The sequence below is a fragment of the Amborella trichopoda genome, chromosome 9 (genome assembly GCF_054954075.1).
Source record: "Amborella trichopoda isolate Santa Cruz 75 chromosome 9, AtrichopodaSantaCruz75HAP2 v2.0, whole genome shotgun sequence".
Taxonomy (NCBI): Eukaryota; Viridiplantae; Streptophyta; class Magnoliopsida; order Amborellales; family Amborellaceae; genus Amborella; species Amborella trichopoda.
The window spans coordinates 56,891,382-56,916,109 of record NC_142344.1 but is presented as its reverse complement, the minus strand read 5'-3'; the positions used below and the strand labels follow the sequence as shown (position 1 = coordinate 56,916,109).

Genomic DNA, 24,728 nt, shown 5'->3' with positions numbered 1-24,728 from the left:
TTGGACCGATCAAATGATTATGACCTCATTTCGTATTTTAATTTTAATATTTTTTTCTACAATACCAAATAACTTGAAATTTTAGGCATGAATTCTTCACATCAAGGCACACCTAATAAAAACATTCTAAAAATAATTCGTAAAAAATAATTTGACCAAAATACCCTCAAAATGTTTCAATAGTATTTTGGTCAATTTATTTCTTACAAATTATTTTTTTGATATTTTTATTAGATTCTCCTAGTTTTGAATACTACACTTCTAAAACTTCAAATTATTTAGATTTGTAGAAAAAAAATGTAAAATTTAAATACAAAATGAGGTCATGACTGTCAGATCGGCCCAGGTTCAATATGGGCCGTTGTGCTCGTATGAACAAACATGTTCTTATATATCCTTTTGTTTCTCTTTCTTTTTTGAGAAATTTATTATATTTTTCTTGTAATAAACCTCTTATATATATATATATATATATATATATATATATATATATATATATATGTGTGTGTGTGTGTGTGTGTGTGTGTGTGTGTGTGTGTGTGTGTGAGTATGCGCATGTGTAATATTTAAATCAATATATATACACGCATATATATATATATAGAAAAGTCTTCCCAACGCCTATAGGCGAAAATAAACAGTGATTTCGCCTACCCTCATCACATGGTCACGATTATCCGATAGTGTTTCATTTTTCATTTTTTTTCTACAAATTAGAATGAGCTGAAATTTGAAGTGTGTGTACATCTTAGTGACACGCATCTAATAAAAATATAAAAATAATATTTTGTGAAAAAAAATTGACCAAAATACCCCCAAAACGTTTCAAAGATATTTTCGTCTTTTTTCACGTAAAATATGTTTTCGATATTTATCATAGATTCGGCTATTTTTTATGAACACAAGCTCCAAATTTCAGCTCATTCCGATTTGTAAAAACAATGAAAAATGAAACACTATCGAAAAATCTTGACCGTGTGAGGAACTTTGTATGGTGATGAGAGTAGGCGAAATCACTGTTTATTTTCGCCTATAGGCGTTTTGTAGTATCTTTCTATATATATATATATATATATATATATATATATATATATATATAGAGTTATGTTATGGTACTCATACATTTGAGTATTTCCATAAGATTAACATTTTTAGACACTTTATATCATTACCCTATAATGTAGTAACTTTTTGCCTAGGGGTATTTTAAGTAATTAATCAATGATAAAGTAGAAATTATTGATAAAAAAAAAGCATTTGCCAACTACAATGGAGGATGACATCATCCACTGAACTATTAATAAAATGCCATAGTTTCTTATAGAAATATCTATCTTACCCCTCATAATGGAAAAAAATGCCCTTACTCAAAAATTTATATTACAAAAAAAGGGGCAATGATTGTCCCAATATGTTGAGCATATTAAAGAAACACTCATACGCATAAGTACACCAACATAACATATATATATATATATATAGGGAGAGTTTGAGATCAACGCGCGAGCTGACAGCTACAATAAACGCCCAATGACCCATATTGGATATGGGCGAACCAATAGTCACAATTTATTTTAATTTTAATTTCTTCTGCAAATTCAAATGACTTGCGTCAACTCTTAAAACATAGGCGAATCTAATAAAAATATCAAAAGAATTTATTCAAAAAATTTAAATAGAATAAAAAACCCCTAGAAATTTAAAAGGTATTTTGGTCAATTTATTTTTTGCGAATAAGATTTTCAATATTTTTATCAGGTGCGCCTTGATGAGAAGAGTGAAGCCTCAAATTTCATGTGATTTGGATTTGAAGAAAAAAAATTAAAATTTAAAAACGAAATATGGTCGTGACCATCAGATCGGTCCAGATTGTTGGGCTTACACAATTCCATCAGCTCATAGGCAGACAGGATCTTTTCACACACAAACATATATATAACATAGATAAATATATTATAATATATAATATATACGAGGAGTGATTTCATGCGTTGGTTGACTAGTAATATAAAAAAACAACCTTCAAAAACCATGTTAGGCCCATTTGTTTGACCGTGATTTAAAAATATACATTCTTTTCATTTTAATGAACCATCACAAAAAAAAAAATTTGAATACACAACCTAGAAAATGTTTTTTAACCTAATTAACATAGGCCGTCCATTTTGGTGAGATACTTAGATCTAGGCTATCGAAGGATCTTTTTTCTTTCGAAATTTTTTAGTATAACTTTATTATCAAAAAAGAAAATTTTGATTTTGAATTTATAAAGGCCTAGACCTTGAAATTCACCAAATAGACGATCTAGATTCATTGTTGGAAGTGACTCATTTTGACCATATATAGGGTGTAATTTTTTTATTTTTTTTAGATTGACTATTTAGATCAAGAGAGTGTGTGCAATTTTGGGCAATTTTGGGCCATACAAATACTTCAAACATGGTTTTCAAAAAGTCTGGTTTCATTATATTATAAAGACAAGGTGACATGATATCGGTACTAAAAAAAGGATTTGACCCCATATTTTGTGCAATCTGTCATGAACCCAGTCGACAATCTCATAAAAAATTTAAAACTTCCTGAAAAATGGATTTCTTCAGGAAAGAAATTTTGTGAACGTCAATCATCAATTTTAGATGTAAGCTTCTAAGAATTCAAAATGACTTTTTTTTGTTTTTAAATTGTTCATTTGGTTATTATAAGAACATTTTCAAAATTAGGACTCGAACAAATCCCCCAGTGCCTCAATCTAACAACATTCTATTTTTATAAAATGAATGGTCTATAATCACTTTATATTCTCTACTCCTAAAAAAGAATCATTTTTTAGTGGCTTTCTTTTATATACTTTTCTAGGCTTATTTATCGTCATCATCCGAGTGTCATCCCAACTATTTGGAGGTTGGCTAATCTTGTTCAACCATTCTTCTCTAGGTTTTTCCATAGGATAAATATGGCTTATCTACAAAAGTTGTTGTCAAATAAATACATTTATATACGATTTTTAAGGAGTTTTGACCCAAGAGCTAATAATGTAGAAATTTCTGTTTCTTTTTCACTTAAAAATTCCCAAATTTCGAGCTTACATCAGGCTTTGGTTTAGCGGCTCAGGTCTAATAGGCCAATTAGCTCAAGCATAGCAAATCCAATAACATAAAAAGCTACTTCAGAAAAGCAAATCTAACAACATATTAAAGTCTAGTATATGGGACTTAATGTCATATGTAAAAAAACAAAAAGGCTACTTCAGAAAACAAAAAATAAGCAACCAGGACATGTAAAACAATAAAAGCTACTTCAGAAAACCAACAATACAATGTTTTTAAACTCGGACTCAGGCCTTAAACCAAGCAAGGTCTGGTACGTGTCAGTGAGTCAGACTCGGCGGAGTCTGTGTCTGACCCAGGAAACTCCTAAAAGAAATAATGAATAAGCCTCGTAGACTGGTGAGACTTGGCTAGATCTCAAGATTTCCTACTAACAGTAGGAGCCAGCATCCTCCCGAGTCCGAGTAACTCAGTGGATTACACTTCATAACCCTTATAAATTCAAAGCAATAGAAACAGTTTTACTAACCAGAGGGAGCGAGTGGGGGATCAACCTCATTGGTTGCAGGAATTTGAAAGTTCTCCTGGCGTCCACTGATATCCTCGCAGACCAACCTTATGTTGATGAATGAAAATACATCAGTGCAGCAATTTTATTTATATTTTCTTCTTTTTCGAAATTGCAGCCAAACTAGTTAATGAAAGAGCAGTTTATAGCACCACACTACACTAATACCCTCGCAGCTCTGAAATACTCTTTGGGGGTTGAGCTCGAGTGAAATGAACCTGCCATGGAACATCAGAAAAAGAAATGAATACTTGAGAACTGAAAGTATCTTGAACATGAAAATTCCCGACATAATACAAGGATACAATAGTGATAACCCCACATCTGACCATCAGCAACTAAGGGTGAACCAAGATGGACACAAGTTCAATGCAATTACACATGAACTACAAGGAAATTTTTCATTTTTCATGCACTTCATGCAAGAACTGCGCATTTTATAAGCCAAGAAAATTAAACCCAAAGTAGTTTTAAAATTAGAAACAGCAGTCTCCCGCTATAGGACTTCAAAGACCTGCTTAGTCGTTAACTCAGGCTGCCCTTCAAGTCGTTTCAGGCGATACTTGTAGACAGTGAATCCAGATACGCCTTTTTCTGCCCAGTACTTAACGACCTTGATAAGAACACAACAAAAAGCCGGGTGTTAAAATGATTCACCGTGGAAGGAAAATGGCAACAGTTATATTGTTATATGGTCATAAGAGCGATGAAACATTCCATATCAAACATAACTACAAACAATGAGGATCTAAAAGGTGAAAGAATTTGATGCTCCCACTGCAGCATACTGTCCATTTGCTCTTCAACAAAAACTCAAGATAAGGATATTTTTGTTAACCTGAATTTTGGGGAGGTAATCTCTTGAACATAGCAACCAACCTCTTCGCATTGGATATAAATGCATATATAGAGGAATGGATCCTTTCAGCCTACGTGCTAACAGTGTCAACCAACGGCTCAAATTGAATATAAGCTCGATCCAATGGTCATGACCTCATTTTATATTTAAATTTTTTTTTTTTAATTAATCAAAATTACTCAAAATTTTTAGTGTCTATTCTTTAAAAATAGAAGAATCTAATAAAAGTATAACAATAATAAAATGTAAAAAAATAAATTGATCAAAATACCCCCAAAACGTCTCAGCGTATTAAGATAAATTTATATTTTACGAATTATTCTTTTAATATTTTTATTAGAAGCACCTCGATGAGAAGAATGAACGCCTAAAATTTCAAATAATTTAAATTTCTAAAAAAAATAAAACTCTAAATACAAAATGAGTCATAACCGTCAAATCAACGCAAATTCAATTTGGGATGTTACCTGATACTGTAGTTGTTAACCCGTGGGCTGACAGGATCCATTCTCTCTCCCCCTCTCTCTCTCTCTCTCTCTCTCTCTCTATATATATATATATATATGGGTGCAATTTGTATAGAGCCGAGGCTCCAAACAATCAAATTAGAGCCGACCATCAAATATTGTCAAGAAATGTGGTTTCAATTTTGGAAATCGTTTACTAGCCTTAAAATATATTTTTATCTTTGATTATATAATTCAAAGCTTCAAAAATAGAGTAAAACTAGCAAATCTATGAAAACTTGAAAAACATAAAAATTGACAGTCCAAAAATGGGTTACAAGATGCAATATTTACAAAACTTGAATCCATTTTTTTTTCTCAAGTCCGTGCATCTTGATGTTGAGATGATCAATTTGAGGATATTTGGGTATCAAAACACCTCTTTTAGTGAAATTTTTGAGGTAGGCTCTAATTTTTTATTGTTTAGAGCCAACGCTCAATATAAAATTTTCCCTATATATATATATATATATATATATATATATATATATATATATAACACGGTTTCTATGTGGACAACCCGCATATTATAGAAATGCGGTCTTGGCAATAAATATTATTTTTTAATAAAATTTGACCTTAATTTTTAGAGAATCATGAATATGAAAAAAAAACTAAAAAAAACATTATATTAAAAAAACATTTTGACCGTTAGTTACACTTGTCTTTAGATGGACCACCTATTTGCATCCATCTTTAAGATGGATGCTTTATACTCTAGACCGCATATTGTAAAAATGCGGTCCAGCTCGCATGAAACAATTTTTCATATATATATATATAGAAAAGTCTTCCAATGCCTATAGGCGTAAATAGATAACGATTTCGCCTACCTTCATCACCATCGCCTATAAGCAAAAATAAATAGAGTACCTAATAAAAATATAAAAAAAATTATCCGTGAAAAATAAATTGCCCAAAATACCTCCAAAACTTTTCAAAGGTATTTTGGTCATTTTTTTCATGTAAAACATTTTTTTTATATTTTCAAAGATTCCCCTATTTTTGATAAATGCATGCTCCAAATTTCAGGTTATTTTGATTTGTAGAAAAAAAAATGAAAAATGAAACACTATCGGGCAATCGTGACTGCATGATGAACTTCAAACGGTGATGGGGGTAGGCAAAATCACTGTTCATTTCCCCCTAGAGGCATTGCATAGTATTTTCCTATATCTATATATATATATATATATATATATATATATATATATATATATATATATATAAATAAATGGGGGTAGGCGAAATCACTGTTCATTTCCGCCTATAGGAGTTGCATAGTATTTTCATATATATATATATATATATATATATATATATATATATATATATATATATTATAAATGTCAGTGTTTCAAAAAACGCTAGGCGGTACCTAGGTGGTCGAGGGTCTAGGCCGTCTAGCGCTCAAAACCTGAGCAGCCCAATAAAAAAAAAAAAAGGGATTTTTCTCTCTCTAAAATCAGCTTTAATGATTTTAAGTTCATATGAACCTAAAACCTACAATTTTACACCTTTAGCATTAAAAGAATGACACAAAAATAACCAACTTTAGTATTAAAAGAATGACCAAAAAATAACCTGAACGAGGGATATTTCCACCCCTGAGCAGGGCGTAGTCCCTAGGCGGCCGCCTAGGCGGGTTCCCGGGTGCCTAGGTGGGCGCCTAGAGATATCCACCTAATTTGGCCCCCACGGCCTGAGCACATCCCAAGCCCTCTGGAACGCCTAAGCAACCGCCCAGTCTCTGAGCGGTCCGCTTTTTAAAACATTGATAAATCTATTATAAATGTATATTGTGAGACTATATACCTGTGATACAAGAAGGTCACAATCACTTACAATAATCCGATATAAAAAATGACAGCTTGGGTATATCACAAAATTCGAGAAATTTTCTTTTGAAGTTTGAACTTGGTTAATGGAATAAATACTGCCACCTAATTTCACATCCAATGATCACGATTAATTATGACCGCCTTGGATCAAAGACAAATGGGCCCATTATATTTATATATATGAATCACACCCTCCAAGTGCATAAAAAAAATAATGTCCCAAAATTGAGCAAGAACCATCCAACTTTCAAAGGCAAATCCAATTGTTGAAGAACTCGAACAAATTCCATTTTTCCAATCTAATCATCCGATGATTCTTATATGGATCCCAAAATTTCAAATTTAAAAAAAAAACAAAACAAAAAGAAAAAACGATGTCCCAAGTAGCTCTTTTAACTGAGGAAGTTGTCGTATAGTATGCGCTCAGACAAGCAAGCTACACGCCCTAAAAGATATATGAGACAACGGAACAAACATAATCCTTTCCAACACTGTGAACACCGAAACCTGATGACCAAAAGTTCAACCAGATCACTCCTCTAGAATCAAGCCAGGAAATCAAAGTTGCAATGGGCACAAAGAAATGGTATAATCAGTTTCCAAAGGAGCCATCAAGTTGCAAACCAGACCATGCAACCAAAACTTTCAAAAATAGATCATCCAATCAAAGAAAAGCCATGTAGAATGGAAAAGCAAATAAGTATAATAAGGAAATCGCCTACAATTAGTGCATACCCTTTTCTTCTCCCATCAATAACTTCAATAGTGGAATCACTCTATTTCCCTAAATCAAATATAAACAATTTTCATATTTTTAATTGTTTAAACGAGCAAATAGTAACACTAAGCGGTGTGCTGCCCAAATTCGCTGCTAAATAAGATTGTACTCCAGGATAGAACGAGAAAACACACAGAACTCATCCAGCAAAAGATGAAGACAAAAAACCACGGATGACCATATACAGATAAAATGTGCAACTTCATTGCCATTAAAACAGGAAAATCAGACAATCCAATGTCATAAAACATGAGCAAGATTGACAACAAAAAATTTTCAAGCTGCTACCTTATATAAGCCATCATATGTATAAACCTTGCCGCAGTAACTATTTGCAGATTCATGTCCACGAGTCACTCTTACAGGGATGTCATGTTCCATGCTATTCTGTCATTCAGTAAAATATTAGCTTCACATCTCTAAATGTTGTGAATGAAAAACTAGGATACTGAGAATTCTACTAGTAACACGAGCATGATAGCAATAGACAGAAAGTTATGAAAAATCCAAATTTTCTACAGTATTAATCTGACTCCAACAGACATCCATTGAGAATCCACAGCAGCACGCAATTTTTTCATGAAATTGAATAAAATGTGATAACCCTTGAATAAAGATACTATTACTTCCAAATTTATGACAAGGTCATTTTCTCAGCACTTTTATATTTTTTCCCCATGAAATACTGGCAAATTAACACATTCACTTTGAGAGACAAAAATCAGATATCAGAATTAAAATTCCACAACGAGATGGTGTGACATCAGTTGAAATGATCAAAATGCCTTTGGTACAGTCTGAACAAATCTCTGAAGCTATAGAACTATAAAGAGAGCATCATCCACAAATATATCAACGCACATACGGTTTTGAAAGTCTCTAACTTAAAGAGAATTAAATCGGATACAGCAGTTCATATGCCTCGAATTTATACCTTTTTATAATCTAAGTGCATGATAGAGAGGGAGAAACTTACGTAGATCAAGTAAACTACAATAGCTGGAAGCTCTTTTCCAACAGTTGTAATATGTCAGTTCAGATGTCCAAATATTAATGTACTCAATGTTCAAGAGATCACAACAAAAAACTTATGTCTTAAATGGTTAATGGACATTTAAACAGGGTCTCACTGCAAGGAGAAAGAAACCTAGCATGTATAACATCAGAGATCCACACCTTCAATGCCAAATTCCCCCTTTTCATCTCCTGGTTGGCAATTTGATGCTTATTGCCAAGTAGATCATGTCCACCTTGTCCAGTATATACAATATCATCCGAATTGTCTTGGTCATCCTCGTACTGACCTGAGAGAACTATAGAGACAGCAAGGGGAAAAGTATATAGTTCGTATTGCTCCTGCAATGTATGAAATTGAAATAAGGCCAAAGAAAAATCAAAATATTCAACAATTACTTAAGCCTGGAAATTTCCCGAACATCATGATATGATCACACAACTAAATGACAAAAAAGAGGGCACCACAGGCATTAGATCTGGATCTGGCATATAAGATGGAACTAAACACATTATAAATAGTCAAACAAAATGCTTAAGAAACAGAGAGGATAACCAATTTTTTAAACGTTTTGTTAACAGAGGATAACCAATTTTTTAAAGGTTTTGTTAACAGAGGATAACCAATTGTTTAAGGGTTTTGTTAAGGTAGACAATGGCTCCTATGAAAATATGACTATGCCGCATAAGTGGCATTTCAAATTGAGTGCCCGACTTGAAATAATGCTTGGTTTCACATTTAGCCAAGTCCTAATCTCAAAAGAGAAAAAAGCACAGTAAGTGAAACAATTTAAAGCTCTCTCTTGTCTAAAATTCTTCAATCTGTAGTTGTTAATTCAGTTTAAAACAGCACAGACACTTCAGTCGAGAAGAAAAAGTTATAAAGTTATTCAATGAGCGAAAGAGGATCCCTATATATATGAGAAGACCAAGAAGTCGTATTGTTTCTCATTATACATGGATGGTGAATCTTGGAATATCTTAAGGGGATCATCAACAACATCCATGTTTCAATCTCCTAAGCTCCCAAATGATATGGTGGCAGGCGTTTCTCAACCATCTCAACATGCATGGTAATTTGACAAGATGCTTACTAAAGGTGACTCATCAAGCACGATGAGGCAAAAATACAAGTGTTATAGGAAACTTTGACACCCTTTGAAACTCCACCGGTAATCTACCCTGACAGAGACTCCCTTTGATATCTCACCTAAGGTTAAACAAGTAACATTCATGCATCTGTGCATGATGAAGACTATAAACCAGGGAAAATACATATACCTCTGTTTACTAGCTAAAATAGTCCTGGTGGCAAAACTTCAAAGCCAACTGACGACACCTCCCCTTTCTGTTACACTCCAGTGAATCCATCACACCTTTTCTTTATTACTATGCTCCAACAAAATAAATAAGAGTCCCTATCTCATCAAGACGCTTTGGCAGCCGAGAGAAGTTCTTTTTCCTTTTGTCTAAACCTCAAGAATACGTTATCAAATCCTTAAACTCCTTTGGTAATATTTCTTAGACCCATAACCACTAAAGGGAAACAAGTCATAAGGCTTAAGTACAAGCACCACTATTATGCTTCGGAAGAAATCATAGCAAAGGCTTAAACCTTGTGTAAGCTCTGGTGAAATATAAAAAAGAAACACTTTCCACTGGAAGACTTCTGTTAGTACATGGGCTACAAGCTCACATGGAAGATTTGAGGTCCCATCCAAATGTATCTGGATAATGCATGGCCCCACGAGAAACACTATTTGTTGATGAACGAACACGTGTCAACACACGATCTCCATAAGTTGGTGGATCCGACAACTACGAGAAACACTAGGACACAAGTACCAAGCACAACCATAAAACTGCCCAATGAGCATAGATAGACACAAACATAGGGAAAACACTCAAAAAAGCAGCAGAGTCAAAGTTCCCTACAAAGATCCTAGAAATCAATAGGAACGCAATAAAGGACCCTTCGTATGCGAAGGAAATTTTGAGTTGTAGTCATCTATAAACGATCAAGTAAAGGTATAAGCAAAGATATTTTGCCCCTCCATCCGTTGAGGTGACGAATGTAATTAACAAGGTATCTATGAAGGCCTTGGAACCAATTTACCCAAGAACAAAAAAAAAACTGACCTAGCCTAATCACCAAGCTAGGTGGCGTGTTTGAGCGTTTCATGAGTCGCAATTGCCTATTCATGCACAAGCTCCAGAAATCACCCAACAACAAGAGAGTCGCCCAACAGATGATAGCAAAAGTTCATGAGGACATATTTCAGAACCCGTAGGTCCTATATTTCATTCGATCATTAAGGGAAGCCCATAAGGTTTTGATCTCCTGAGATAGGGATGGAGCAGTTCTGTAGGTGAAATTGTCAGAACACATACTGTTGTGTGCAATCCACTGATACTGAAAGATGAACACTCACCAAAAAGTAATATACACACAAAGTAATATACACCAAAAAGTAATATACACACGCAAGCCTGAAACCAAATTCAAAACTCATTACAAGAACATGACATGCACCTTACCCTGAAGTTCATGGAAAGACAAAATCCTTCCCAAATAGAAGCAACGAGTAGCAGGATTGAAATCAAATACATAAAGAAGAAGCAAGTTTGAATAATTTAAAAAGTAAGTTTAAGAAAAGGAGTAGTCAACAATACCCTATTCACTGAACAACACAACTAAAAATAACTAATATGTCAGACCAAACCTACAATCAACATACTAACACAGTACAGGAATGACAACATACCGAGCAACCTAGCAAACTAAACGAATCAGACCATCTTCTAATGACCAATTAAAAAATTACACAATAAGAAACTCAAAATGTTTCTAGAAACATACCACTTTACTATAGCTACTTCCCATGTAATCAATTCCATTTAGCCAGTGTTGGTGAAAACCTATAACAACCATCTGAGCCCGAGAAAAGAATTGATGCCCAACATCAATACCTGTCAATATAGCAGGCGCATATCAGCATTTTTCGGAGCCATCTAAGACAGCAAATATAACGAGACTACACATTGGAAGATTATAAACAACAGAGGAAAAAATAAGCATATAAGACGTTTCAACATAAAATTTCAAATACCCAGATACATGAGAGCAGCAGACCTGGAATGTTACCAAATCTTTTCTCAGGGTACAGAATTGTTTTAGTTTCAATCATCTGTCAGAAAAAATATGACAAAGGCATCAACACAAGAACATATGAAGTTGGGATAATCAGGGATATGAAAAAAAATCTAAACAATATTGGAACAGTGAATAATTTGGAAAATGCGACGAAGAATGAAAAGCATATCATTTTCAATTTTATATACAGGAAAATCATATTTTCATTGACAGTGCATATTACTCAAGCCATATGGCATACTTGCTACACTGCTCTATTGAGAACTCAAAAATGCCAAAACAGTTATACAGATTTACAGACCCTAGAGATTATCCTAGACTAGAAAGCAATATATCAAGGATCAGAAAAGTTGTAGCAGGAGAAAGCATCAACTGCTTAGTCAATCCTTGACAATGAAAACTCACTGGTTCCCGTAAAATACAATTAAGAGTGACCTGACATGATAGACTACGCCAAAAGCAAATAAATAAACAGTTTTCCCAACTTCAACAATCAAAGAATGGAACACAATGAAAAAAATCCAGAAACAAAGCCAAAAAATTTCAAAATTCTTGTCACATTTGGAACAACACAGTTGCATATAAAAAGCACAAGCAGTCAATAGTGTCAAGAAGAAACAATAGGGAACCACCATGAAACATATAAAATTATCACATAGCCACCTTGCAGCCTAAAAAAACAAAACAGCTACTTGCCTTGGATATGGCCTTAAGATCAGGTCGTTTGATTTTCGATTTGATGTCTACCTCAGAGGCACTACCCTCCTGCAGTCCTCCGCAAGTGTAAATGAGGCCAGAAGCAAGAATTAAACAATTAAACATAAGTTAACCCATTTGTGCTAGCAAATGAAAATATCATGCCAATATTATGTTGAAAGATCGTTAAGAGACTCTCGGAAAATGAGTCATAACTAGAGGACATATTCCAGTTTAAAAAAACCAACAAACAGGTCGGACTTATTCAAGAATTGAAACATGAATCACCAACAACTTCAGTAACTATGAGATGAGGTAAGTTAAACCTTAACAAAAGAAATGCGAGAGAAAATGTTTACGTTAAAATCGTTACCAAAAAGTGTCAAGAAAAAGTTTGTAAAGAGGAAAATCACAAAAATTCAGTATGTTCAATCAAGATGAATCTTAAATCAAAAATTAAGATACCACCTAAAGGTATTGCTTTTCTTTACTGCAAATGATAAATTAATTAAACAGATGGACAATGCAAAAGTAATCTGCTTCTCTCTCCTCCAAATGATAATTGGTCCACAAATATATTTCAATTAGCACCTATTATCTTTATCACTGCAGTTATCCTAAATGAAATTCCTCGTAAAGAAATTTTTTATGAGAAAGACTGATACCCATCAGCACCAAGAAAGGGGCAAAACAATAAGAACCAGGAGCAAGAAAAAGAAATAAACCTTATTCACACGCTCATCTGCATGAACAGTAGTATGTAAGGACAACTATATTTAAACATGACAAGCAGATGACTTATAGACGATCATAAGACAATAAAAAACTAAAAGTAACATGCAAATTACCTTATCCAGTCTTGCAATAGTAGATTTCAAGTTGTTTTTGCCTCTTAATTTGTGTGTCTTACCCTATAAAACAGAAAATTAATCTTAGCCTGTGGTGATTATCAAATCAATCACATGTTCTACAATAATGAAACCATCAAAAGAAATGCAAAACCCTGTTGATTAACAATTGACTGGCTTCTAATAAATAGTGACCCATGACCTTTCAGCTCCGAAGAGATCTTGGTGGCTCCGTCACAAGAATGAGATACATTTTCATATAGGTACATAGATGAGACATGTAACTATTGTGCCCATGACAAAAATGGGCATGCATGTAAACTACATGTATCAAATTATGACCCATGACTACCTTAGGCTTGCAAGCACTACCAACTTCTGGCTCATTGGCTACTTTTACTTTTCCACACCTTTTCTCCTCTTCCTACAAAATCATTGAGACATTAGTGAATTAACTTTTCTAATATCTATATTCAATTCCAAGACTTGATACTAGATAAATGAAGACTAGCTTACAAGTGGATGACCAAATGTAAAGATTGCATGAATACTTCTAATATATGCACATGAAAACTCTATACAAGGAGAAAAATAAATCAATAAAATCTAGATCATGTTTTTTCCTATAAGCCCACCTTTGACCACAAACCTATCCTTCTTCAGGTTAGCCTCTCACCTCAGGCCCTAGACACTTCAAGTTTGAACTTGCTTGGCTTGAAAAACTGGAACTTGACTCCAGATTCAGTGATTATTGGAATTCCTTTTCAGTTTTTTACTGGGTAGGTTTCTTCTACTCCTTAAACAGTCCATCAAATCATGGAGCTCAAACCTTTCTTCCAATTTTATTTTGGCCAAGAACTATAAATTAAAAAAAGAGGAGGTGCAATTTGGTTCAAGTGGAAAGCTATAAAAGGTCAAGGGGAAGACACAAATGCACATGAATAGAAATAGTGAGAAAAGTTATGAGGACCGATGGCCTTACTAAGGGTATGGCCCTTGATCAAGCAAAATAGTGGAACAGAATTCGTATAGCCGACCTCAAATAGTTGGGATAAGGCGTTGATGACATAATGCAAATCAGATACTTTGGTAGTCTACGTCAACGCCATAAGATGCTTCAAATCGTTGCAAAAATCATTAAAAACTACAGCTAATAAACACAGTCCATTAATTTCAATCTCAATCTACTCAGCAAATGAAGAAAAAAAAACAGACTAGCAATCTATGCCATTAACTTCCTTTAAACCCAGTTCATCCATTTTGCCAAACCAATTGAAACCATTTTGATATGATACAAAATCGAGTAACAAAATCAAGTAAAAGTAATAAAAACAAACAATGCACACCTCTATCACCTCATCAGACCAGACCATTCCGATCTAGGAGTTGGACAAGAACTCCAAAGGAAACAAATTATCAGGTTGTAGTTTGAATAAGTGCAACTACTCTTTGGATTAACCAACAAGAAAAAGTTGTTGACATCCTAATAATATGACAACATCATCCTGATGCAGTGAAATTGTGACTAAATCACAACTAATCTATAGAAAACTCTAGAGTATGTAAATCTTTTGATACTTTTCTCTCCAAATGCCATGTTTATAATTGTTATTCCATTCTCTTAGAAAGCCTTGAAGCATTGATCCGAATTCTTTAGTTAATCAAAAAAATAAGTATCTTTATTCAGTTAGGCTGTTAGCATACCAAGGGGAATGTATCAAACCCCATAGCATTACTTCCTAACCAGATGCCCCGACCTTTTAACATTTCACCATATAACTGCAAATTGATTTATAGCAGTGGATTACATGTTACTTGCAAAAAGTTAGTAATAAAAAGATGGTGGCAGCAAGAAAAGGCTTTCTTTATCTAAAATAGTCAGAAAGTAAACCATAGTCTTACACTGAGCTGGAGGTAAAGTCTACTAATGAAACAGCATAATACTATGATAATTTATGAGAAAATTATCAAAATATCCATAAGAGATGAACTATTCAATATTTTACCCATTTGCAACTATTCAAACTCACGATCATATGTTCTTTTATAGGTATTTTGAAATTAAATCAAATGACATGGGTATAACATAGTTCATCTCTCGTGGGTATATGGATTAATTTCCCACAATTTTTTGTGAGCCAGTTCTTGAATAGAACACCAAAAAGCATGCCCCTATCTCAATATCCAGGATCATCACAATTGACAGCAAGTTCCTCCTAGTCCTTGACGTCCTCAGAGGACAATTTGAGTCCTGCTAAGTGAACCACCACATAATGGTTTTGCATTTGAAATATTTCAACTTTAAAGTATGATTTGTCTTTGCTGCTAACATCGGCACTCCAAGTAGGAGTAGTAGTAGTAGAAGTAGTAATGGTTCCTTAAGCTTCGATTTAGTGGTAGAGAATTAGATATATCAGTTTGAGTGAGGGAGGTCATGGGTTCAAGTCCTTGAAGTTTGTCCAAAAATAACCAAACAAAGTTGACCTAATCTCTTTTTGCGCTTCAAATAATAACAATAACAACAACAATATCAATCATCATCATCATCCGAGCCTTATCCCAACGAATAAACGAAAATTCGGCTCCCTTGCCGTGTAGGCTAGCCTTATCCCAACCAATAAACGAAAATTTGGCTCCCATGCCGCCTAGGCGGCCACATATGCTCCCTCTTTACATATAAGAAGAAAACTCTCTCTCTCTCTCTCTCTCTCTCTCTCTCTCTCTCTCTCTCTCTCTCTCTCTCTCTCTCTCTCTCTCTCTCTCTCTCTCTCTCTCTCTCTCTCTCTCTCTCTCTCTCTCTCTCTCTCTCTCTCTCTCTCTCTCTCTCTCCTCCAAGTGTTCAAGACCTCTCTCACAAATACAGATCCAAAAGAAAAGAAAAACAGAGGATCTCTCTCTCTCGATCATGACATATCCTCCAAGTGTTCAAGACCTCTGTGACAAATACAGATCCAAAAGGACAAAAAAAAAAAAAATGAAGAATGATCTTTAACAATTTCATACGAGACCTCGTGCACACACATAAGTGCGCAGCACATGCACACATTAAGCACATACACACATTCACCAAACACACACATACAAAACAACATATAGCCCCCACCCCAATCCCCTTCCCTTAGGACCACATGGCGGCCACATCGACCTTCTTGAACATTGATGCCAACCATTTCGGTTCAGCTAATAATAATAATAATAATAGAAACTATGATCAATAATAGGAAAATAAAACACAACGAATAGTAGTAGTAAAAGAACCATGATAAATAATAATTGAAATAACCAACATTATTAATAGACAATACACTATTCCTCTGCTATCACATTCGAATATATGCCATTACACAACAACAAAAAAAAAAAGACCAGTAAAACATTAAAATTAAGCAATCAGCTACAAAGGCAGTAACCTCCCATTGACCCGTTTGTACCTGAACAAAACGAAGGAAATGTGCATCAAAAACTCTTAGTGTATCCTTCACCAATGCAGATGCACTCATCCCGGCCTGGTTATGGGATTGGGCGTCACAATTTTCCACCACATTGATCATTGTTTCAGTTAATTCCATTGCAGTGTTTGGAGGCTCCTCCTCCTCCTTCACATTCTCGACAAGCTCAGATCCCAAACCAGTGAGTGGATTATCCGAGGCTCGTCCATGGCGATCTTTCGCCTTCTTACTCGTGCCTCTCCTTTCGTACTTCCTATCAAATCTATAAACCATATCGTTCTCATTTTCTGGTTTTCTCTTAACCCTAGAACTGCATCTTCTCTCGGAGATAACCTTCGCCACCGAGTTCTTCTTCACTCTGCTATACACTGTTTTCATCACTGTAACCTCTGCAACTTCATCTACATCGACCTGTGATGTGGTTTTTGGTGAAACATGGCGAGCTTCAGAACCCATAGCTCTTGGAGTTGGAGTTGCAAATTTGAGAGAGATCCCTTTGTTTTTTAAAGAGAGATTGGAGTTGAAAGGGCGGGAAAGTTTTTGAGTGTCCAAAAACCGTCAATTTCTCCCCCGTGCGTTTATTGCATCGGCGGCGCTTTTTCGTACTCAACTACTAATGAAATGCCACATTTTGTTATAAATATTTCTGGATCGCCCCTTTCAAGTTCCGAACAAAATATCGCTGCCTGGTGATGAAGCAGGGGAGATCTTAAAAAGGCAGGAACACATAAATCTTCGTTTCTGTTTTCTTTTTTTTTGAAATTAACGAACCACATGAGTCTTTCTTGGCCTGAACCCTAGTTATCAATACCAAACTGGACCGACCAGAACCACCCTAAGAGCTCATATCAGTGCGTTAATAAGCACCCTAAGAGCTCATATCAGTGCGTTAATAAGAGCTCATATCAATGAGTTAATAGGTTTGGTTCAAAGCAAGGATTGGTTAAAAATTGTCAAAACTAAGATTTTATTGGTTTTGGCTAACGAAACAGACTGATTTTGATTGTTAAGACATGTTTTATAAAGTTTGATTTTTTTATTCTTGTTTCGTATTTTTAAGCTATTATTCTTATTTTTTATTTTTTAGATTTCTTGTCCAACCAATTGGACTGGCAATCGAATTGGTTTTGTTAACATTGGTTTGGTTTTTTAACATTGGTTGAATCAATATTTGAAATTAAAGACAACGAAAATAAAAAAAAAAGAGGTAACAAGTAGCTGGATTGAAATACCACGATTGCCGGATACTAAATTAAAGTTTTAATTTTGGGTATGGTTTGTATAAAATTGCAACCTTAAACAATAAAATTAAGGTGCAACTCTTTTTCTTTTTTTTTTTCTTTTTTTTTTTTTAACGATGTTCAAAAGCTTTTATTGATAAATTGTTGTAACAATATAAAATTACACAATGCTGGAATTAGGGGGACATAAATGTCGAGCTTAGCTAAGCGGTCAGCAGCATCATTTGCTTATTGGTAAACGTGGAAAAATGAAACGCTATGGCCTACAAACAAATCTCAATGATCTTCAGCCAAAATACATGCAGGGACCAAATGAATCTATGTTCTTTATTACACCATTTGATAACATTTAGAGAGTCTCTTTCGATCAGAATAATGTCCTGAATATTTCTGCTAACAATGATTTGCAAGCCTGAATAAGAGAAACCTCAGCCTGGTTAGTCGTGATAGAATCACATGAGAAGATAGTAGTACCCTCATGATCTCTAAAAAGACCACCTATTCTACCTTGCCTTGGATTTCCCAAAAAAAATCCATCAAAATTGAATTTATAAGCACCTTCAAGAAGAAGGGTGCAAGTGAAAGATGAGTGGCATTTTGAAACATAAAAGAAAGCTAGGAGTTTTAAATTAACAACTACATCTGCCATTGAAATTCATCTCCCATAAACAGTAATGGAGTACCTGCCTTATAAAGTCTGCAAAATTTTATTTTAATGGTTGCAAAATCCAAAAACCTCCCTTCAAAAAGTCTAAAGACCTCCCTTCAAAAGTGTGTATGTTTGGCACTAGCCAGATCTACCATAAAATAGCACTTCTGAATATATTCCAAATGATGATTAATAACTGAAATCAGATTTGCTGGCATGATAAGAGTAATACCCAAAAGGCTGAATGACCACTTCCAAATATCATTTGCAAATAAACAATGCAATAAAAGGTGGCAACTATTTTCTTGATTGCTCTTGCACATGAGACACATATTGGGAATGATTTTCCCCCTCTTTCGAATATTGCCTATAATAAGACATTTATAGGCAATCCAAAAGAAAGCATTGATCTTCATAGGTATATGTCATTTCCAGATTACAAAAAGATAATCTTTGGACTACCTTAGACGATTATAGAAAAGTAATGGATAGGCATATTTAACAGACAATACTTCATCACTTTCACTTTCCCATATAACCTTGTTTTCACCTATATGCGAGATATAAACATCCTAAATGATAGATAATAAATTATGAAATTGTGAAATGACTTGGTCTGGCATTATGTTATAACTACATTGAGCATTCCATATGGAGACACCCAAAAGTAAGCGACAGAATAAGTCTGACATTTTTGCCATTGGATAGCCTACTCTTGCAAAGAGATCTGGAAATATAAGGTATAGGGGCTGATACCCGCACCACTCAGTAAACCAGAAGAAAATCTTGTTACCAGTACCAATAAGTTAGCGAGAATTATCGAGCACCACATTTTTGTAACTATAAATTCCCTTTAAGATTTGTGAATAAAATTTACCTCCTCCCCATTTTTTAATCAAATGAGTGAAAGGTTCAAAACCATACTTGCTACCAATACATAGATAGAAGAGCCCAACTCGTGTATTTAAGCTTTCGAATTCCTAGGCCACCCATTTTCATTAGAGTGCAAATTTTATTCCATGTTACCAAATATAATTTTCTATGGTCATCATCAAAAGAACCCCTTATAAAGTTGTGCATAAACCTTTCAACGATTTTAATAACATCGCTCGACATTTGTAGAATAGACATGAGATAAATATGCAAATTTGTATAGGTAGATTTGACAAGGGTAATACGACCTCTCAAGGAAAGAGTCTTAGACTTCCAAATATCCAACTTAACTTGGTACTGCTGGTTTAGAGGATCGCACACATACTTAGGAAGCGTCAAATATGAGAAATAAACCCCCAAATATTTGAGAGGGAAAAAGTCAAATTTGCAACCAAGAATAAGAGTCAAATAATGAAGCGAATCATTGGCACATAAAACTCCAACCATATAAGTTCTATGAAAATTCACTTTGAGGAATAGGGCTAGTTGGCAACACAAGAGGAAAACACTGAGATTTTTAATCATGGCTGGATCTGCATCACAAAAGATCAAAGTATCATCAACATATTGTAAATGTGAAATAAAAAACCTTTTGGTCCCAGCTTGGAACCCCTCTAGTATTTATTTCATCACTGTATTTTTAAACATCACACTGAAACCTTAACCATCAGGAAAAAAATGAAAGGGGAAAGTTGGTCACGTTGTCTAAGACCCCCTATAAGCTTTGAAAAAACCTCTGGGACAACCATTAATTATGATGAAGAAGTGAGCCGAAGAAAGACAATACAAAATCCAATAAATCCACTTGGTGCCAAAACCCATACATCTCATAATTTCTCGAAGGACTTGCCATTCAACATTTTTGTCAAAGGCTTTTTCCATATCCAACTTGATAACAACCCTACCTTTCTCTTTAAGAGATATAGAGTGAAGACATCCTTGCGCAACCAAAATACTATCTGATATCATTCTGTCACGAATAAAAGCATACTGTTCACCCAAAACCAGAGAAGGGAGGACCACTTTGAGTCTTTCAGCCAAGGCTTTTGCAACAATTTTATATAGGCTCAACAAAAAGCTAATGGGCTTAATATCTCCTATGTCATCAATGATATCATTTTCGGGAATAAGATAAACATATGTGGAATTAATGTTTTTGATAATCTTACCACTGCACATAAATTCATTTACCATAGACACGAAATTTGATTTAAGCAATCCCAAAAAACGCTGAAAGAAAACCAAAATGAAACCATCTGATCAGGGTGCCTTATCACCTGCTAGCCCAAAAACAGTTGTTCTCACCTCTTCTTCAAAAACCTCCCTCTCTAGGTCATCTGCCGAATCAGGGGATAACATTTTGATTGGAACCCCGTCCAATATAACCCTAAGATTATGCTTACATGAATAAGCATTAAGAAAATGATTGATGATAGCATTTTATTTACCTATAAAATCTCCTTCAACAACTCCAAGCATACGCAGTGCCGTAATGTCATTTTGCGTCTTGCGAGAATTAGCTATGACATGAAAGAATTTTGTGTTATAGTCACCCTCCTTGAGCCATTTAACTCTAGACCTTTGCCCCCAATAGATTTCCTTTAATCACAAATAATCATGAATTGATTTAACAAAATGTTATTATTAGTTAATAATTTGTAGATAATTGTTGTTGCTCTTGAATATGGTTTTCCAACATCTCAATGTCCATAACAGCAGTATCAATTATATACTTAATGTGGTATTTGGTAGATTTCTTCCAGGCAATGAGTTTAAGTTTGAGAAAATTAAGTTTTCTTTGTAGCAGATACCTCGCACTTCCCAAGATAACGCAGTTACCCCAGGTTTGTTTGATGATATAAACTACATCAAGCTCTTCAAGCCAACCAATTTCAAACCGAAACGATCTTAGACCAACAATTACTTCATCGGTATGAAGAGACAATGATAGGTGATCCGAATAGAGCTTACTTAAAGCGTTGACCTTAACAAGAGGAAAGACTTTATCCCATTCGGCAGAAACCAGGAATCTGTCCAGCTTGGAAATAATTTAAGTGATTTACACTATTTTTTTACCAAGGGAAATGTGCCTCAGAAACAAGAAGATCAAGGACGTTGTTCCTCATAATGAATTCGTTGAACAGGTGCATATATGAATTAAAGCAAATAGATGAGGAAATTTGATCTGGATGCCTCAAGTTGAAGTCCCCCCCAATATAAACAGACAGCCCAGAAGAAATAGAGATATTGAAAATGTCATCCAAAAAAGAATGCTTAAGAGCATAATTATTAGGCCCATAAACATTAACTAGCACCCTACAAAAATTTATAAGAGGCCCTTCAAAAGTGATAGCAATACATCTATCAGTTTTAAAAACGTTCCAGCACAGAAGAATTGTAGGGTCCCATAAAAGCCATAAACCACCAAAACTACCTTGAGCATCAATCCCTCAAAACAAACAAAACTATTGCCACATATTTTCTTAGCATCAAGAAAAGAGGGACTTGATGAAATTTAGTAACTAAGAAAATAACCTCTTTTCGCTTGCATTCTTCTCTAAGTCCCCACACGTTCAATTGATATTCATAAAAAGATGAGATAGTATCCAACCCGTCAAAGCCACCATCTTTAACCGAGGCAGTTGAGGAATAAGAGCTAGAGTTAACCAGGGGCTGATATTCATTGCAAGTGTCTCTAAATGAAATATCACCAGCCACCGAGTGGGGTGTGGTGCATCAAGCTGCAAGTCTAGCTGAGGAACGAGTAGGTTCAAGTGAAATTTATGGTATTGCCTTTAGCTTTTGCAGTGGTTTGGGTTTCCAAAAAAAGAATAATACAATATTCATCAAAGTTGATGATGGGAGACTCGCTTGCAATAGCAATAGCATGTGGAAAAGATGAAGCATTCAAGTCTTCCATAGAGGTATCAACCATCGAAAGAGGGACAACATCGTTGGCCATTGCCTCAGCAACTGCCTGGGCAATGGCATCCATAGCATTGAGAACCTGCAAAATTGGTGCGTGGAAGGAGGCACCCATGTCCCCTAACATACCCAAGTACGCAGCATTGTCCTCAGATTAAAAGTTGGGGGGATCAATCAGCGGTTCAGTAGTAACCACAAGGAGATCGGCATCATACACTTGTGCTAGGTTGTCAAGAAACTCAAGGGCAACGACTGCCAAAGATACAACCATAGTAGTACGTGTCAGAACAAGAGTCATGATTAGACCATTAATTATAACCTCCGCTTTCAAATTAGGTTATTCATTGTCCAAAGAGGGTCCAATGAGGGATCTTCACCTTCGATAATAGCAAGACAATCACGTGCACTATCCAAATGAGGGGGGGTTGCACCAGATGCATTATTACCTTCCATGATAGTAGGACGATCAACAACCCATCTAAGGAAACTGGACACCATAGCTTTCCTAGAAGAGGACATAAAAGAGTAGGGTCTGGGGTCCTTATATACAGAGGTAAACATCGTTCAAAGACAATCCAATCGAACATTCATTAGAGGGTCCTGCACCATTAAAAGAAAATCCAGTGAAATCAGTTTTAAACAAACGGCCGGTTGGGTTCCACTTTTTTCTCACTATAACAGCTGAATTTGCCTCTACCCAAGATTAAAGTGGTTCATTTTCAATCACCTTCTTTATATCATGATCCGAAGTTGAATCAGAAGGAGGGGTAGGATTGCCTTCAACAATAATATCTAAGAGAAAAAAGTCATGACCAACTTTGAGATAGATCTACTCACGGTTTGAGACTTAGGTAGATAGATCTACTCAGGGTTTAAGACTTAGGTAAGACTTTGATTCTAACAAAGGACAGATCCTGATCCACCACATAATCCCAGTCCACTTCACAATATTCCCCACAACGATTAGCAGGACTCTGAAAGATGCCTAGGTTCCAAGGGTAAAAGGGGAGACCTAAAAAACACACCCAATAATAAATCATAGGGACTAGGGATGAGTGATCGTTGGGTTTCCAATAATCAATGGTCAAAGACTTGTTCCGCAACCTCAAGTGTTTTCGAGCAGTCACTCTACGGACATCAGCGACTGAAGATAGATAAAAAACAATTCGGTTGATCTGAAAAAAACGAACAACAGGTGAATAGAGTAGGTTCTAGGTTCTTCTTGCCACTCGGTCAACCCCGAAACATCTTTCGAAGGGGGTGAAAAGGAGTCGATAGCCAGAAGATAAAATGCTTGTCAAGTAGTAGAGAGAGCGTGTGCTTCAAAGGATAAAGTAGGGGTTGAAAAATCCATGGCAGACCTCAAACTTTGCTCTCTACATATGACTGCCTCAAACCATTCACTCTCTTTCTCGCTATAAAATATCCTACTCCTTCAGCACACGCACGCGACTCTCAATATACTACTGACTCTCAAAAATCAATATACCATGGCTCGAGAACTGCAACTTTAAGCTCTTTGTGAGTGTCCAATATCAATCTTCTCTTGCATTTCTCTCATACCCTAGCGTCAAACCCTAGCCGTTTTCCCCACATAATCTATCTCCTCACCTTATCAAACCCTAGCGTCAACTTGCAAATCTAAGAGCGGAATAAGGTTATAAATATAATTTTGGTATAAAAAAGTTTTAAGATGGCTTGATAATCTATTTTCATTTCTAACTATAAAATCTTTAACTCTAAAAAAGATTCAAAAAATGTAGATCTATAAACACTTGAAAATCTAAAAAATGGACGATCCAGATCATATGTTGCAATATACATTATCTTTAGGACTCGAAATATTTTATTCTTTTTGTATTTATACATCTCGATGTCCAGATAATCAATTACAGGGTTTTCCAACATCAAAACAATCTTTTACGATGGGATTTTTAGGTGCACGTTAATTCTACATTTTAAGGTTGCAACTTCATATAAACTATTTCTTTTAATTTAGATAATGAATCTAACACTTCTCCATACTTATTTTTTTGGTACGTAAAAAAAATTGGTTCGTCAGTGGGGATTTGGCCCCTACTGCACTTTAAAAAACTTAATTTTTATTTCTTTCATCAATTTGTCAAAATTTAACCATAGAAAACTCATTAGGTCCAACCCATATATTATTTTTTGGTTCCTAAACGTGTTTTTCATGTTGGTTGTCATGCTTTTGGTGGG

General features: G+C 35.0%; 1 protein-coding gene across 7 annotated transcripts in view; it reads right to left on the bottom strand.

The window, feature by feature from the left end:
- Nucleotides 1-17,364, bottom strand: part of LOC18447704 (histone-lysine N-methyltransferase, H3 lysine-9 specific SUVH4) — a 28,451-nt gene extending 11,087 nt beyond the window's left edge. For 4 of the 7 annotated variants that reach the window (XR_002283322.2, XM_020675808.2, XM_020675809.2 and 1 more), the window contains exons 1-11: nt 16,743-17,147; nt 13,664-13,735; nt 13,312-13,374; nt 12,464-12,532; nt 11,747-11,801; nt 11,474-11,583; nt 8,776-8,955; nt 7,888-7,986; nt 4,130-4,228; nt 3,784-3,833; nt 3,577-3,662 (exon numbers count right to left, since the gene is read on the bottom strand). Coding sequence is in view for 4 of the 7 variants with exons in the window: in XM_020675808.2 (XP_020531467.2) it covers nt 3,577-3,662; nt 3,784-3,833; nt 4,130-4,228; nt 7,888-7,986; nt 8,776-8,955; nt 11,474-11,583; nt 11,747-11,801; nt 12,464-12,532; nt 13,312-13,374; nt 13,664-13,735; nt 16,743-17,138 (1,279 nt within the window). In the remaining 3 variants the exon portion in view is untranslated. Of the gene's footprint in view, nt 1-3,576; nt 3,663-3,767; nt 3,834-4,129; nt 4,229-7,084; nt 7,329-7,887; nt 7,987-8,775; nt 8,956-11,473; nt 11,584-11,746; nt 11,802-12,463; nt 12,533-13,311; nt 13,375-13,663; nt 13,736-16,742 lie in introns of those variants that run through there. The other 3 variants (XR_016041651.1, XR_016041652.1, XM_088848396.1) reach the window with 2 other exon arrangements.
- Between the last annotated feature and the right edge of the window lie 7,364 nt (nt 17,365-24,728).